The sequence below is a fragment of the Cydia splendana genome, chromosome 1 (assembly GCF_910591565.1).
Source record: "Cydia splendana chromosome 1, ilCydSple1.2, whole genome shotgun sequence".
Lineage (NCBI taxonomy): Eukaryota > Metazoa > Arthropoda > Insecta > Lepidoptera > Tortricidae > Cydia > Cydia splendana.
The window spans coordinates 7,937,054-7,955,354 of NC_085960.1; the positions used below are offsets into that span (position 1 = coordinate 7,937,054).

At 37.7% G+C, this 18,301-nt stretch overlaps 2 protein-coding genes across 2 annotated transcripts in view; both read right to left on the reverse strand.

The window, feature by feature from the left end:
* Positions 1–18,301, reverse strand: part of LOC134795557 (uncharacterized) — a 135,113-nt gene that overhangs the window by 49,669 nt on the left and 67,143 nt on the right. The gene's annotated exons all lie outside the window — the stretch shown is intronic.
* On the reverse strand, positions 46–16,669 carry LOC134796478 (uncharacterized). The gene is made up of 8 exons (XM_063768671.1): positions 16,339–16,669; positions 14,862–14,917; positions 8,768–8,902; positions 7,282–7,420; positions 5,385–5,443; positions 4,969–5,103; positions 4,549–4,685; positions 46–689 (listed from the first exon to the last, which is right to left on the reverse strand). Exons 1-7 carry the CDS (start codon positions 16,421–16,423, stop codon positions 4,554–4,556), a joined length of 741 nt encoding a protein of 246 aa, XP_063624741.1. The 5' UTR covers positions 16,424–16,669; the 3' UTR covers positions 46–689; positions 4,549–4,553.

Here is an 18,301-nt window from a genome sequence, read left to right on the forward strand (position 1 = left end):
ATTCACTAGTCTGGAACCGCCAAGTAATGAAATTAAACCACTAAATCTTTAAAAAAACTTTATTTCAGGGAAAAATCGATAATGCTTAGTATATTTACATCTGGGTACATAATACGAAATCTAATGCAAATTACAATTTACATAAGCTTTTCTATAATATCTACCTAATTCTTACCGATCACAAATCAATTGCACGATTAATTTAATCTCTTTATTTTTTAGACATGTTTTTGAGATCATTTTGAACAAGTAAGGCCATAAAACATTTGAACAGTACAGACCTCCAAAATACATATACCTACATATAAATCGCATTAATAAAAATAGATACATTCGTCGACTACATATCATCTCCTTGCCTAACATTCTAAAATTAACATAAAACACACAACATTAAAGTCAAACAAAACGATCAAACCTAGCTTTTATTTCTTAGAAGTAAACAGATAGATCATTTCGAAGAAGTCGCAAATGTCACATTTATCTTCAAAAGCCATTCCGAGGTTTCGCAAGGACCAGCCCGGGCTCTCTTCGGACATCGCAGTTTAATTTAAACACTTTTGAAATCTTATTAATTCATATAAAATATCACAATAGGAATGAAAATAACAAATTAAAATACTATCAGTCTTTTGTTCTTGAAGACGCCATTGCAGGAACATCAGTTTCACTAATCCAGCATGAAGTACCTGTAACAAACAAGGTACCGTTACTATCAGCTCAATTTTTTAAATATGACTTTTTGTAGCGATACAGTCGGATACAGTACAGTGCTCTGGCATGCTCGTCCAATCTACTATTGATCGAAACAGTCCTGTATTTGCAGTAGCGATTCAGGGGGGATTTTTGAATCTCGATCGCTCGATTTCTTCACTCGAAAATCGGTGGAAAACGGCGAATTGCTAATTTTTTAAATACGAGCGATAGAAATTGGGAAGCGAGTGGTATTGGCCACTCGTTTTCAATTCTATTAGTAGAATTTAAATACCCGGTAGTGGAGATATTATTGAACAAAATACACGAAATCGAGCGGTCGAAATTCAAAAATCGGCCCCCGTGGTGTGACCTCGTACCTAGAAAATACTGTGTTCAATAGTTCAAAGTACACATGTAGGTTCTATTAGTACTGTAACTACATATTGCAGTGGTGACACATTAGGGCGCGCCCAGCGACAGCCGCGGGGGGCGACACTCGAAGGGACATAAATCCTGCTTATCATTCAAGAGAATATGTTTGCGTTTCTGTGACCCTAGATAAACTTATTATTATGACATAAATAACGCTGGCGGTCCGCTCGCTGTGGAATAATACGGACTCATTCATATGATGGATGCTCGGACAAACAACTGCCTGTAGCCGTACTAGAAATATCTTGATGAGTCTAGTAGTAGCAGTGTCGAATTAAATTCATACTAGGTACACGAATGTTTCGATAGTACGTAGTAATTCTTCATCGGCTTTAAAAGTATTCAAATGGATTCTTTAAATTAAGAGGAATAATAATTTGGGTACACTTGAATTCTGGGACAGTTTGTTCTTTGACACATTGACAGTAACTTGGTAGGAATTCCACACGGCCTTCATATTACCTAATTATCAAATTATCATTGGGACAAGTTACGAAGTGGTCTAGAAATCAAATTGGTTGGCTTTATCAACATGAATGTCCTAAAATAGACACGTTATCAATATTATTCTTTATAATTGGTTTTCTCGGTACCACACGGAGTGTTTTGTTTTCCTTTTACCTAAGTACAAAAGCCTGCGACCCAAGATAACCTATGAATTATCATCGAGTCCTACAAAATTGCAAAAACAAATGCCCATCTCCTACCTATTGTATGCAAAACATTAAGTACCTATTCATTATAGATATACAGATGGATACCTCGTAATAATATTCAATAGTCATGAAATTATATTACATTTGTGATGTTCATTAATTTAATTTATGTAATGTGTTACGTGTTTATCTATCGTAAGCAACTCGGAGTGAATTAATTATAATAAATATTATAATGAAGCTAATCACATTAGTATGCCCGAAAGCGATTAAAGCAAAATAGGTACTATTTAGTAATGATTCGTTAGTGGTCATCGACCCTTTGGTCTTGTTATTTGTACTTGGTACGCTAATATGTATAGGTATCGCATTTGTGTAAACGTATATGTTTTATAACTATACGAGATGTACATTATCATATAGCTAACATTTTTACTCTAGGGACACAGGTAGGTACTTATAGTCTGTCTACGCTAACTCTACACCGACTTTGACTGAACGAAGTGTAGGGGCGTCAATGGCGTTATTCATTTTTATATAATTAAAATTAATAATTAATTTTATTTTTATTTATTTTAAATATGACGTTTATGAAAACATTCCCACACTTTGTCTGAACAAATTCGATGTAAAATTAGCTTAGTCCGACTCTATCTCCTCGGAACGTTTAATTTAATAATCATTATATGTACTTTTATCATTATTTCATTAATGAACTATCGTGTAATGAATCGTGGCATGTTTTCTCCCTACAGTTACAATAACAAAACCATAAATATCTCAGGATCGTTATTCATTGATAAAAAATATACTAAACCTTGTCACTATCTGTTATTATACACGTTAATGATTTTAATGTTACTAAGGTGCAATTAACAATGACAGATTTAACTGATTTAAATGGTAATGTATTGTGACAATAACTGACACGAGATTATTACCTACCTACTCGAAAATAAGTACATATGTATAAGTACGTAGTACATTATGTAGTAGTATATTCATTGTATATATTTTATTATTTTTATCTGTGTATTGTATATGTAGTTTATTATGTTTTTCAGTTGTTTGCAATAGTTCCTAATTGAATTCTCTTACTCTTCTTCTCGCACCATTTTTATTACATCTCTGTTTAGCCCTATGGTTGACTGGTAGAGAATGCCTTTAGGCATTAAGTCCGCCATTTGTACATTTTATTTGTATTTTGTGCAATAAAGTTTAAATAAATAAATAAATACATATTGTCGAAGATGCGACGGTCGGCTTTTGGATTTTTTGTCTGACGTGGCTCAATACAAAAATGAATGGCCTCAAAATAAAAACAAACACGCGATCTCGGGAATTCTTAAGTTATTGCCATACAATACAAATACACTTTAAGGTGGTTCGCTTTCCATACAAAAAACAATTGCGTTATATTAAGTAATTACACACTATTACTACATAAATATGTGCGCATCTGTCTACTTTCAAATGTTTATTCGCGCTAAATTGATAGTAAAACTTTGTTTTACACAGAAATCACGCAAAAAACGTTATTTTGGTATTGCATTGATAAGAAATAAAACGTTTTTTTGCGTGATTTTTGTATAAAACAAAGTTTTACTATCAATTTAGCGCAAATAAACATTCGAAAGAAAGTAGACAAATGCGCACATATGTAATAGTGTGTAATTACTTAATTTAACGCAATATTTTGTTTTGTATGGAAAGCAAACCACCTTAATGCACACTTCAATACAAGAAAATAATACTTAGAATACAGCAACTCTTGTACTTCTTGTTATTAGTAGTAAGTATGTAGGTAGACTAGTAGGTTCACTAGACAGGTACTAAAAGTTACTAGGTATATTCGTTTTAATACTTTTAATTTATTGTTGCAATATCCCAAGAAGATAAAGCTGATGTTACCAGATTACTTCCTGTGTTGTAATGTCATGATCGAAAACATCCCTGTCCTCGTAATCGCTCTGTTTATCCATGTATAAGTACCGAGTTCCGCCGAGTGCAGATTTGTAAGGTCAAAGGGGCCAGGCGAGATACGGATATGACTGTGCTGCCATTTGAAGACCACGTAAATATTTAAGTTAATTCCTCTCAATCGTTTCTCTGTGTCCCACAGCACGTAAACCCATTTCAGTGGGTTAAGTCCCACTGCGGAGTCGTAAAGTTCGTATAGGGGGTCTCAGAGGCCTCGTAAAGCCTAACTATCGAAGAAATAGAAACAAACCCGGTTATAAACAACAGCAGGACCCCCTGGGTCGCGAAAAAGTTTTTTCTCATCACCTATTCGGAAACGGGCTTTTTCTGCCCTGCTTGGAGGGATCAAAGTGGCACTTTCCTGTTCTTTTTTTATTTTTTTATTCAATTTTTTTAGGTTAAATAATAATTTCCTCATAGGTGATGTGAAAAGCGGTAGGTATGTGTCACATTGTAGCAAAATTATTTTCACCTTGGGCGTTAACACTTAAACCCTAGGCTCGGGCTTCACTTCGTTCAGGAGTCAATGTACACCCTCGCCGTAAATGTAATTTTGCTCCCTTGTGACACAATCTAGTATTCATGCTTAGGGAGGGGAGGGGGGTCTCCAAAAATGTTCTAATGCTATATTTAGCACCCCCTGGTCGCGTCATGAAAAGGGTTCAAAAACTCCGCTCTATTCAATCTGTGTGACAAAACTAATGTGTGAAACTAATAAAACCTTATACCAATTGTAAAAGATTGCGTCACCGCCAAGCCGCAAGTTATAGAATGAAGTAGTTACTTGGTTCAGCCGAAGACCTGCTGCGCGGCGTACGTGATGTGCAGGAAGCCGTCGTCACCGCGAAACTGTTCGTACGCCTGTGCCATGGTCATGCTGTGGCTGGCCAGCACGCGCTCGTTCACCACCAGGTATAGGGCCTACAACAAACATATATTAGGAAACAGTGCTCCTCATATGGCCATTTGGTCTTTGCACACCTTAGACCAATGCGATGGGATGGGTTTTACTTATATGTTATTTATTGGACCTGCGTTTGGAGTTTGGAGATGCGAGTTTTCGGGGCATTCAATTGAATTCAAATAACTCATACATATTTGTTACTTTGACATCGTTAGAAGATCTATTAATGCATTTTGTATGAACATAGGTAGGTACTCATACTTATTCATATCTATTTATTTTCTCCTTCCCGATACTTACTTGTGAATCTCGTAGTTTCATCTTGGTCCTGATTATAAAGAGGAACTGGGACATCGTGAGCTCTTGGGGCACTAGAAACTTCTTCCTCCCCAACGCCGGGACTTCTCTTTCCCGTATGTAACGTTCCACGTACAACTAGAAAATATACAACTTTAATTAGATTCAAACATAATTTGCGCAATTACAAAGATTGCGTCCTAATTTGTTTGTTTATTTGTTCTCTAGTTAAACTAAAACAGATGCCCAAAAGTGTGATGCAGGGACAATCTACATAGCAGGCGGTTTTGACCGATGTAAAAACAGAAATTTGGCTCTACTAGGTAGAAGATAGGTACCTACCTGTTTTTTTCTGTCTGTTTTAGTAAAAAATATCCTTCTTTTCTAGAATGACAGTCAATTCGTAAGCTAGAACTCACCGGTACTTTGTTTGGGAATCTATGCCTTATCGCTTCCACTTCTTGTTTTCCTGTCATATCTGTAACAAATGCAAACATTTTACCATTTGTACACTTCCGTTGCCTGTTTACATTACTGGCTTGTCTTGTAAAGTACCTAGTTATGTGGCTTGGACGTCATACAATAATTTATTGCCTTTCATGCAGTTGATGAAACGTTAATTAGTTTTAATGATGCCTTCACTTGGTGTCGCTTTCCGACCCACCAACATAAATACATATCTTTAAAAAAAATTGCTGCTCGTAGGCCTGCGCCATGGTCAGGCTCATGCTCAGCATAGATCTGTTGTTGATGATTGCACTAACCGTCCTGGTAGCCGAACACCTCCTGCGAGGCGTACGTGATGTAGAGAAAGCCGTCGCCGTGCTGCTCGTAAGCCTGTGCCATGGTCAGGCGCACGCTCAGCATAGATCTGTTCATGTATGGTGGGGCGGTCACGTGGGGCGAGGACAAATGGGAATACACCGTTTATATACGTAACTTTTGTGTGCACTCTAAGTGATGCTTTGTTTGCCTAGGTATAAAAGTTTGTACTAATTTGTGGTATTGTATCTTCAATCAATTTTAGGTTGCGTACTCTAGCAGGTCATATCTTTATTCCATGTTTAATCGTTACTACATATAATCGTGCCTGTGCGTAGTTTGCCTCTGTGATGTAGGTCGTCCGAAGCCGTCCTCGTCGCCGTGCGGCTCGCAGGCCTGCGCCATGGTCAGGCTCACGCTCAGCATTAGATCTGTTGTTGATTATTGCACTAACCGTCCAGGTAGCCGAACACCTCCTGCGAGGCGTACGTGATGTAGAGGAAGCCGTCCTCGTCGCCGTGCTACTCGTAGGCCTGCGCCATAGTCAGGCTCATGCTCAGCATAGATCTGTTGTTGATTATTGTACTAACCGTCCTAGTAGCCGAACACCTCCTGCGAGGCGTACGTGATGTAGAGGAAGCCGTCCTCGTCGCCGTGCTACTCGTAGGCCTGCGCCATAGTCAGGCTCGTGCTCAGCATAGATCTGTTGTTGATTATTGTACTAACCGTCCTGGTAGCCGAACACCTCCTGCGAGGCGTACGTGATGTAGAGGAAGCCGTCCTCGTCGCCGTGCTACTCGTAGGCCTGCGCCATAGTCAGGCTCATGCTCGGCATAGATCTGTTGTTGATTATTATTGCACTAACCGTCCTGGTAGCCGAACACCTCCTGCGAGGCGTACGTGATGTAGAGGAAGCCGTCCTCGTCGCCGTGCTGCTCGTAGGCCTGCGCCATAGTCAGGCTCATGCTCAGCATAGATCTGTTGTTGATTATTGTACTAACCGTCCTGGTAGCCGAACACCTCCTGCGAGGCGTACGTGATGTAGAGGAAGCCGTCCTCGTCGCCGTGCTACTCGTAGGCCTGCGCCATAGTCAGGCTCATGCTCAGCATAGATCTGTTGTTGATTATTATTGCACTAACCGTCCTGGTAGCCGAACACCTCCTGCGAGGCGTACGTGATGTAGAGGAAGCCGTCCTCGTCGCCGTGCTGCTCGTAGGCCTGCGCCATGGTCAGGCTCATGCTCAGCATAGATCTGTTGTTGATTATTATTGCACTAACCGTCCTGGTAGCCGAACACCTCCTGCGAGGCGTACGTGATGTAGAGGAAGCCGTCCTCGTCGCCGTGCTACTCGTAGGCCTGCGCCATAGTCAGGCTCATGCTCAGCATAGATCTGTTGTTGATTATTATTGCACTAACCGTCCTGGTAGCCGAACACCTCCTGCGAGGCGTACGTGATGTAGAGGAAGCCGTCCTCGTCGCCGTGCTGCTCGTAGGCCTGCGCCATAGTCAGGCTCATGCTCAGCATAGATCTGTTGTTGATTATTGTACTAACCGTCCTGGTAGCCGAACACCTCCTGCGAGGCGTACGTGATGTAGAGGAAGCCGTCCTCGTCGCCGTGCTGCTCGTAGGCCTGCGCCATAGTCAGGCTCATGCTCAGCATAGATCTGTTGTTGATTATTAAGTACAGCGCCTGTTAAAAATAAAACTTGTTAAAGTAGGTAGAGCTAGACCAAGAAAAGTCTGCAGCGATTATGATAGCCCACGCCGTGCAAGTGTTATTTTAAACGTCAAACTTCTATGAAATTATGACGTATAAATAACACTTGCACTGCATGGGCTATCAAAATCGCTGCAGACCTTTATGGGTCTAACTCTACCTCATGATTAAGATTAAATATGTCAGTCAAATAAAAAAATAAGACCTTTAAGAGATCCACTCTCAAATTTAGTGTAGGTACATAAAATTTAACGTCGTTAGTTATCAAACTTATCGTTATCAAAGTCAAGCCCCTTTTATTCGTCAGCAAAACCTTGTATGACGCGTGAATACAGATCATTATCTATGGTTTAATTTGCATTGTCACGATTTAATTATTCTCTCACTTGTAAACAAGTTTGTTTACCATTTGTTGACGTACATATATGGGGCACGGTCAAACTTGGGTGCATTACATTTGTTATAATTACTTTTCATATATTATAGTTTGATATATCGTTATTTTAAATAACGTAATAAATGGCATACTACCGTAATACCTAATTAACGGTATACATAATGTTATTATTGGTATAATGGTCATAAGGTATATTTACACTTCGTCTAATATACATTGCCATATTTATTACATACTCTAAAGCATATTATTTGTTATAACAAAGGACATCACATAATTATTTATGTAGCATAATAGTTTCATGACATAAATGGGTTAGGTTAGGTTGGAACTGCGACTCCGCACAAACGAATAACTACCTAAAAAAAGGAGGGTTAGGTTAGGTTAGAACTTTGACCCTCCGTAGAATAAAATATTCTATCAAAAAAGTGGTTTAGGTTAGGTTTGAACTGCGGTCCCCGCAGAACGAAATCCGTGAAAAAATAGGTTAGGTTAGGTTAGAACTGCGACCTCCCTAGAATAAAATAGCTAGCAAAAGCAGTAGGCCTGCGTACTAGTTATAAAAAGTATGTAAAACATTACGTTATCAATAAATGAAATATGACAAAAAATGTTATACGATATATGTATTTATACTTGATAAAATTGTATGAAGTATTACGTTATACAAAAATATAATATAACAAATGTCATTATAAAACATGTCTATATACTATTTGAAAATTATATTACATTAGGCATTATATCAATGAAAGTTTAGATGAAATCACTATATAATAAAGGAAGCGTATAATAAAAATTACATTATAACATACAATAATATATCAAATGGCGTTATAACAAATGTATGATAGTTTTTTCATAATTATATTAAACATTACACACCCGTCAAACTTACATTGTGGTAAAAAGGCTCGACTTACTTGGTTAGGTTTTATTTTTATTCTGTTCCTAATTATAACTAGAAACTGTGACATTGTGATGTCTTCTGGCACTAGGAATTTTGACTTGTCCAATGTTGGCAAACTTCTTTCTTTCTGATACCTCTCCACTATAATCTGTCAAGGGAAACAATATCTTATTAGTTGTACATAAGGCTCATTATTTATTTATAAAATTTCACGTCTAATTAAATCGACATAAAATCATTCAGTTTTGCAATTTTAATTATTATAAATGATAGGTAATGCAACAATAAGCTACCTACGTAAACACTCAATAAGCCAACAAATAAAGGCCCATTTACACGATACAAGATTCTTGAACATTCAATACAATAAAATTGAGGCAACAAAAAACTTGCACTATCTAAACATACATGACATTTTTGTATTCAAGTAGCAACTTGAATTCAATACTGGCATACGTGTAAACGAAGCCTAGTGCAATTAATTGAATTCAAGAATTGCCAATCCATATTTTATTGTCGACATGGATTCCGTACGCGAAGGTGTGTTTCTTGTCGCTGCTATAGTAGCAACTGTGTTACGAGAAAAACTGTTATAAAAACGTCACAAAAGTAGAAGAAAAAGATGTTGGACAAAAAATGGATAGACAGCAGAAGTTTGCTCGGAGCTTTGAACACTTTGTGCCGGGAGCTACGAGCTGAGGATGAAGCCGAGTTCAAGAACATGTTTCGTGTAAACAAAGCTCAGTTTTCTTACTTGCTCGATAAAATAAGTTCTACAATTCAAAGACAGAACACAGTGATGCGTAATGCAATTCCGGCTCACGTTAAGCCAGAAGTAACATACATACTTGGCAACTGGAGATTCATTCGGCACTTTGTCTCAGTTATTTAGAGTACCTAAGTGCACCATAAGTACGTTTTTGGTTGAAGTACTTAAGAGCGCTCTTACAAGAAAAGTCGAAATAATGCAAAATTGATGATACTAGTCGACGAAATTCAGGACTTTGCGCTCATTATTAGAAACAATGAGTACTTGTTCCAGTAAAAGCGTCTTCTTATCTTTATAAATATCGTTGTAAATATTAGAAAAAGGACTTATTAAATTAGTAATGATTTTTTTTCTGATGGTCGTTTCCGAAAAACCCCGTGAAGCACTGAATGGCGAGCTCTTATTTGGAAATGTTGAGAATTTTACTCTGCTAAACCTGGCTATTTTGTATTACTAATACCCTGTACTTTAGGCATATCAAACTATATTTTTCCTACATACCTTTGAGAAAGAGAAAATCAAAGTAAAACGAACTCGATTTTCTCTCCGAAACAAGTGTCAATTCCTACGAAAATCTACTTAATATCGAAGTCATTTTCATACTCAAGCAATCTGCAACGTTTGCTTATACTGTTGGTATACATTAGTGTTTATGAAATTCTACTATAATTTTTTGGCAATTTTTTGAAAACTACTCTATATTACCGATGACGCGCGCTGCGCCAGCTCAGTGCCGCGGCAGAGCTTGTAGAGGCAGGACGTGTGTCGGTCGGCTCCGCACATTTTCAACGGCGACGACGAGGTTTTTTATCATTGTGTGCGGCGGGCGCCGTGTAAAACGCTATACTGTGTGCGTGTAAACCGCAACGAGAGACTTTGATCCTAGCACTGTTTTTATAGTATTATAATTTATAATGGTACAGTTTAATAAACTACCGGACAGGATTAAAAATATTTGAAACGACCTGACATTCTATATGTATTTATTTGACTCAAGATAGTACTCAGGGTCTGATGATGGAGCCGGAAGGTGGTTACCGGTACCAATCAACCATGCAACTAAACCACTTCGTGTTTAGGCTCGTTTTATTCATCTCAACAAGATCTTTGACACAAGATAGTACTCAGGGTCTGATGATGGAGCCGGAAGGTGGTCACCGGTACCAATCAACCATGCAACTAAACCACTTCGTGTTTGGGCTCGTTTGATTCGGCTCAACAAGATCTTTGACTTAAGATAGTACTCAGGGTCTGATGATGGAGCCGGAAGGTGGTCACCAGTACCAATCAACAATGCAACTAAACCACTTCGTGTTTAGGCTCGTTTTATTCGTCTCAACAAGATCTTTGACTTAAGATAGTACTCAGGGTCTGATGATGGAGCCGGAAGGTGGTCACCGGTACCAATCAACCATGCAACTAAACCACTTCGTGTTTGGGCTCGTTTGATTCGTCTCAACAAGATCTTTGGCACAAGATAATACTCAGGGTCTGATGATGGAGCCGGAAGGTGGTCACCGGTACCAATCAACCATGCAACTAAACCACTTCGTGTTTAGGCTCGTTTGATTCGTCTCAACAAGATCTTTGACACAAGATAGTACTCAGGGTCTGATGATGGAGCCGGCAGGTGGTCACCGGTACCAATCAACCATGCCACTAAACCACTTCGTGTTTAGGCTCGTTTTATTCGTTTCTATAAGATCTTTGACACAAGATAGTACTCAGGGTCTGATGTTGGAGCCGGAAGGTGGTCACCGGTACCAATCAACCATGCAACTAAACCACTTCGTGTTTAGGCTCGTTTGATTCGTCTCAACAAGACCTTGGACACAAGATAGTACTCAGGATCTGATGATGGAGCTGGAAGGTGGCCACGGGTACCAGTCTACCATGTAACTGAACCGGGATCCCTTTGTTTCCCATAAACTTATTGTTTCGAATTTCGATAGTCAGAAATTGATATCCATATAATTTATGGACATAAACATCAATAGTCATAATTTTTGTTAAGTATAACGTTTCATAGTTCTAATGTTAAACATCTATAATAGTAAACGCTATAATCACAAAAGTTATAAAATTGTTGAGTATAACATTCAAAGGTATATCAATAATTATTAAGAAATATTTTAAGGCATATATTTTATCGGACTAATGGTCGTTAATCATATCGTTTTAATGTCGTCTCTTTGTTTCCCATAAACTTACTGTTTCGAATTTCGATAGTCATAAAATGATATCCTCTAATATTCTAATATTTAGGATATTAGAGGATATAATATTAAACATTATGACTTTCAATAATTATGTCAAACAAAGGGCCATTTTAATGACATCCTTCATATAAAGAAAAATGAAATCTGTTTCCTCAGGTAGGTTCGTTAGTTACCTTGTGTCCCTTAGAGCGGAAATAGGAGCCCCGCTAAGCGGGGCTCCGTCGACTCGTTGGCTGGATGAAATGGCTTAATAAACTACATGAAAAATAAGAAATGGCGGGAAATCAGTAAACCAAACAATAAAACATCTGATTCCTCAGGTAGGTTCGTTAGTTACCTTGTGTCCCTCAGAGCGGAAATAGGAGCCCCGCGAAGCGGGGCTCCGTCGACTCGTTGGCGGGATGAAATGGCTTAATAAACTACATGAAAAATAAGAAATGGAGGGGAAATCAGTAAGCCAAATAAAAAAAATCCCCAGGTAGGTAGACAAGCATGCAATTTGTTTTGTTTAATTTTATAACTATTGACAATATGACTAATAAAAATTGTGATGGAAAACGATATGGTCTAAAAAAAATCGGAACTTAAAATTTAGAGAATTCAATAGATCCCCTACTTATCATTATAACCTGCAATAAAAGACCTTACAACGATTATTGTAAGCAAGTTTATTGCCTTCAATATTATGTAGTGGTATACCTTCTGGACTTTGAATATTATGAGTAACAAATTTTATGACTAACAATAATAGTGACCTGCAAAAATCGGAACTGCAATTTATATTGTTAAAATTTATGACTATTGACAATATGACTAATAAAAATTATGATGGAAAACGTTATGGACTGAATAAATCGGAACAAAAAAATTATGGGAACCAATAGAGACCCAACTGAACCACTTCGTGTTTGGGCTCGTTTGATTTGTCGCAACAAGATCTTTGACACAAGGTAGTACTGAGGGTCTGATGATGAATCCGGAAGGTGGTGACCGGTACCAATCAACCATGCAACTAAACCACTTCGTGTTTGGCTTCGTTCGATTTGTCGCAACAAGATGTTTGACACAAGGTAGTACTGAGGGTCTGATGATGGATCCGGAAGGTGGTCACCGGTACCAATCAACCATGCAACTAAACCACTTCGTGTTTGGCTTCGTTCGATTCGTCGCAACAAGATCTTTGACACAAGTTAGTACTCAGAGTCTGATGATGGAGCTGGACTGTGGCCACGGGTACCAGTCTACCATGTAACTGAACTACTTCGTGTTTGGGCTCGTTTGATTCGTCGCAATAAGATGTTTGACACAAGATACTACTCAGGGTCTGATGATGGAGCTGATGATGATAGACAGGTACCCGTCGCCACCTTCGCGCTCCATCATCAGACCCTGAGTACTACCTTGTGTCAAAGATCTTGTTGAGATGAATAAAACGTGCCTAAACACGAAGTGGTTTAGTTGCATGGTTGATTGGTACCGGTGACCACCTTCCGGCTCCAACATCAGACCCTGAGTACTATCTTGTGTCAAAGATCTTGTTGAAACGAATAAAACGAGCCTAAACACGAAGTGGTTTAGTTGCATGGTTGATTGGTACCGGTGACCACCTTCCAGCTCCATCATCAGACTCTGAGTATCACCTAGTGTCAAAGATCTTGTTGAGACGAATCAAACGAGCCCAAACACGAAGTTGTTTAGTTACATGATAGACTGGTACCCGTGGCCACCTTCCAGCTCCATCATCAGACCCTGTGTATCTTCAGTGTCAAAGATCTTGTTGAGACGAATCAAACGAGCCTAATCATGTTACTACATGGTTGATTGGTATCCGTGACCACCTTAATCATCATCAGATCCTCAGTACCAGTTCGTTTTTAAACCCTCGTTGATACAAACTTTACAACCTATAGGTACCAAATGCAATGACGAAACATGTAAATAAGCGAGTAGGTACCTATAATTTCTTTCGAGTAATATACCTTCATAAGTACGAGTATGGGGCTATTCATAAATTACGTCGTTTCAAATGGGAGGAGTGGGGGGGGGGGTCTGGACATCGGATGATGGTAACATGACGTAGGAGGAAACAGATTCATCCGAAGCTTGATTTTTGGATGATTTGAGGGGTGGGGAAGGTCAAAAATCGTCAAAAATAGATGCCGTAATTTATGAACAGCCCCTATGTACATTTGCACTGCATTTAGTATTTTCGTACTTACCAAATAACAGTTTTAGAACTTTAAAAGTTAAGTACAGTTAGTGTTGTTATGGTTGATTTCAATATGCTTCGCGAAGGATCAAGAATGTTTAATCCATCATTGTAGTGCGAGTGTGGTAGAAGGGATCGGCATACTGAGCTCGCACGGCCTGCCGCAGCGCGTAAAATACCTAAACTCGCTCAACGCCGAAATGTAATAGCGCTCTTAACGCGATTTATTTGGCATTAAATGATTTTATACAGGTAAGGTTCATTAAAAACAATCGAGTTTTGGCTTATAAACATCAGCACTGCTAGATCCAGTTCAGTTCAGTTTGGGACCAAAACCTTCTACCCCAAATTCTATAGAAAAAGCTGCAAGGGCAGCCTCGCGAGCCTCACGGTTTTTATAATTTGTATCCTCTGTGTCCCACACACATTGATGACTTCTATAAATTTCTATGAATTTAATTATTTCCGAACTAACTAATTTCAAATAATTTTTGCTCATTTTATCAGTTTTACTACCCACAAAAAACGTTCAATATTGAATGAAAATCTGCCAATGCAAATCGCTTCAATTCTTGCTTCAATATGGCTTCAATACATCATACTTGATTCAACTTGAAGTTTAGACCTGTCAAGACTTGCATGCAATTATTGCCGTTCAATAAATGTCTTTGGTGTAAACGAAATACGGTCAAAAATATTGCCTATCAAGAATTGAATGCAATAATTGTATTCAAGATTTTGGTTATTGCTCATGTATAAACACTTTGATTCAATTCTTGAATTCAATTATTGCACGGCAAAACTTGCATACAATTATTGCCAATTCTTGTTCAAGAATCTTGTATCGTGTAAATGGGCCTTAATAAACAATAATGACAAACGGTCATTTTATGAAACTAGGAAATCTTACCGGTATTTTGGTTGGAAATTTATTTTTGATCGCCATCACTTCTTCCTTTCTGGTGACTGTAACAAACACAAATATTAAGCATCGCATAAATTATATAGGTAGTTACCCTATCCACACATTCAAGTTTGCGATAGGTTGGTAGATAATTACTAATTAAGTTTCATTGATATTGAGTTTAAGAGTGAAACTCGATTGTTAAACAATCACATTGCTTCAAATACTGATTTATCCTAGGTACGGTACAGTAGGTACCATGTAGGTACACTGATGGTTACCCAGCAAGCTTATCTTTTTGACCTACTCATTGACATCTATTAGATGATACAGGGTGGTCTATCTAATGGCTGAATGGCGATTACTCGTACCACTAATCACTATTATATGATATTAGTATTAGGAATGGTTGTTTATCAAATACTTGACGTGATTTATTAACCTGTGATTAGGTTTGTTATGACTGCTCGCGGTAAGTTCTTCCTTTATCCGGTGGGATCTTATTATTTCAAGTATATTTTGCCAATATGTTCTACCTAATGGGAACACTTACTTATAGGATCGCATCCGCCCAATTTACTATAAGTAAACTTTTAAGGAACTTGTGATAACAAAATGCAATCTCGCACGCAGTTGTAAACAGATTGAGTTCAATGCACCAGTTGTAGAGCGGCACGAAACTGAATCTCAATTGTTTATATTTCGTGTGGAAAACAACATTTATATTATGAATATTATAATGTTTGGCCCATATTTTATACAAATTAATTATAGATGGCCTAAAATAATGACAATTGACATTTCACGCACTATTTGTTCCCATGCAAACGTTTAATGGAGTGTCAACGGACGTCCTTTCACATGAATGATATGATAAATCTCGTTTAGTAACCATATTATTCTAGCATTGATGTGACATGGCCTGGATTATCCGATAAATAACTGATAAAAAGCTGATAAACTTAAGGTCTTATTTGATTTGAAATATGCACTAACTAAGATGTAAGTAGTTCATAATCTCCCGCTTCATAATTATCTCATTAATACTTTGCAGTTAGGAATTTGAAGGGTACCTAAACCGCAAACCTTAGGGAGTTTTTAACCCCAAAAGAATTTCGGCGGTGAAGACTTCTAATCACTTAGATCATATTTCGCCTGTTGTGTGTGTGACTGATATGCAGCTGCAGAAGGAGGAGATTTTAAGGAAAGACGAACTTAAAAAAATATTATTTTTACACTTTTATCATTTATGGGTAAAATGGTGTCCTGACTTATTTGTTGTTTATATGATTTTAGTACATACCTAGTTATTTTAGTTATTAAACTTCTTACTTGCTATTATTGACCAAAGGAAGAAAAGTTTTTCCTAGTTACAATTAACATGAGGAGTCGAGTTTTAATTGCAATTGCCACAGATTTTGTAAGTATAAGAATCACGTATCTACGAATAAGTAAGTATTTCCACATATTTATCGAAACTTACCAAACGGCTTTTTCGATTTGAAGCACTGTCTCACATTATGGTTCACATCATGTTTTATTAATGTAGTTACAAAGTTCAGTTCCATTTCGAAAATATCTCCGTTACTAACAAGTCGGTGTGTATTCGTGCTATCTAATTCCGGCCGTGCACCCTCTAGCCACTGTGAAGCTCGACTGCTTTAAAGTAAACAACATCTGGAACTTTTATCATTTAGCATTAGGTCGAGGGTTGTCATACTACTCTAATCATATCACTATGTGCATTTGTTAGTACCTCCGTATATGACTACAGGTTTTAATTATTTGTTAGTATAATTTATAGTGACCAAATGAAAGTTGTGAATTAACCACATATAATGTAATATGTGGGTAGATAGCTATCTCATATTTATACAAAGGTATTTAAAATAATCTAAACAACCCACAATTTGGTATTTTATTGGGCAAGAAAATTCTTCAAGTGAATTCATTTAACTCGATTTGCCAAAACTGACATAAGTTAAATTCCTTACTCAACGTAACAACGAAGCTGCTGTTACCGTGCTATTTTGTTAATTGGAAAATATTGGGATGATTTAATCAATCAATTAGTAATTTAGTTTTGTAATATTTGCTATTACTTCGGTATCGCGCTAGTAAAGAACCTAAAACGAGATCGAATATTAAGCCAATTGAGGGCAGATGAAAACATTACACGATTAAGTAGGTACGATGAAATAGGTTTAAACTAGAGATGCCCCGAATAATGAATTTGGCCGAATACCGAATACCGAATATTCGGCCCCGCTCTCGGCCGAATACCGAATATTCGGCATGACATGCGAACATTTTGAGTCACAATTATTATGAAAACTGTTCGCCAACAAAGCACAACGTTTGCTAAGATTTATATTTTTATGTTGAACAGAATTAATGAATGTAGTTAGAGTCAATCAAATCAGGCGGCTTAGCACGGTCGTGTTTTTATCCCTTGTCACCATGCCTGTCACGTTCTAACAAGTACGTAAGTGCGAAAGGGACGCGCATAATGATAGACGATAAAAATGGAACCGTGCTGCGCCCCCAGACCCATGATAATAATAAAATATTTTGTAATCAACAAATGCTCAAAAACGTAGCTACTTTCCAAAAATACATTTTAAATATTAAATATACCTAGTGTCGTTTTTGGTAATTTTTTGAATAATTTTTCTTTTTAGGTAGGTGCAACAATTATTCGGTATTCGGCCGAATAGTAGGCAACATTCGGCCGAATACCGAATATTCGGCAAAGTGGCCGAATACCGAATAGTTGCCGAATATTCGTGGCATCTCTAGTTAAAACCAGAACGACGAAGGAACAGATCCAGGCAGTTTTCTATTTGGTTGGTTAACTGATGAATGTTTCAAGTAGGTCCCCAAACATGTAAAAAGTTAAAAACACATTGTTTACATTTATTTAACTACCTAATGATACAGACTATAGGTACTGGAATTCGTTAAGTTTAGAGCTTGATTTTTGGGGCACTGGTACTTCATATGTATAAAATTAGATAGGTATCGCATACGTTCTAGTTTTCAAGTTTTCTAGTACATTCTTCTTCTTTTCGTGTCAAGGCACAGAATAAATAATAGTACTAGGTACAGAAGACTCACTCTCTAACCCTTTGACCGCCGTTGGCATGTATACAAGACAACAATAGAACGATACACTGGCGCCGCTGTCTTGTATACAAGACACAAATTCAAATTCCGCTCGGTAAATGTGAAAAAAATATCAATTGTATATTTTTTTTACACTCGTTTTAATGTTTTAGGTCTTTGATTCTTAAAATAATTGCATTTAAAGCAGCTATATAAATCCATTCTTTTATAATAAGGCTATCAAAAAAATTGCTCCAGATTTCAACGTTTTTCATGTTCCTCGTCGCCGTTGTCTTGTATACAAGACAGCTAGGGATGGGAATGTTAACTCGATATGAGAA

Excerpts from the sequence above, each read along its gene's own strand:
- LOC134796478 (XM_063768671.1), bottom strand. The coding sequence starts at position 16,423 with ATGGAACTGAACTTTGTAACTACATTAATAAAACATGATGTGAACCAT. Across the intron at positions 5,104-5,384 it reads GATTCCCAAACAAAGTACCG|TTGTACGTGGAACGTTACAT; the intron begins GTGAGTTCTAGC and ends TATATTTTCTAG. Across the intron at positions 4,686-4,968 it reads TGAAACTACGAGATTCACAA|GCCCTATACCTGGTGGTGAA; the intron begins GTAAGTATCGGG and ends TGTTTGTTGTAG.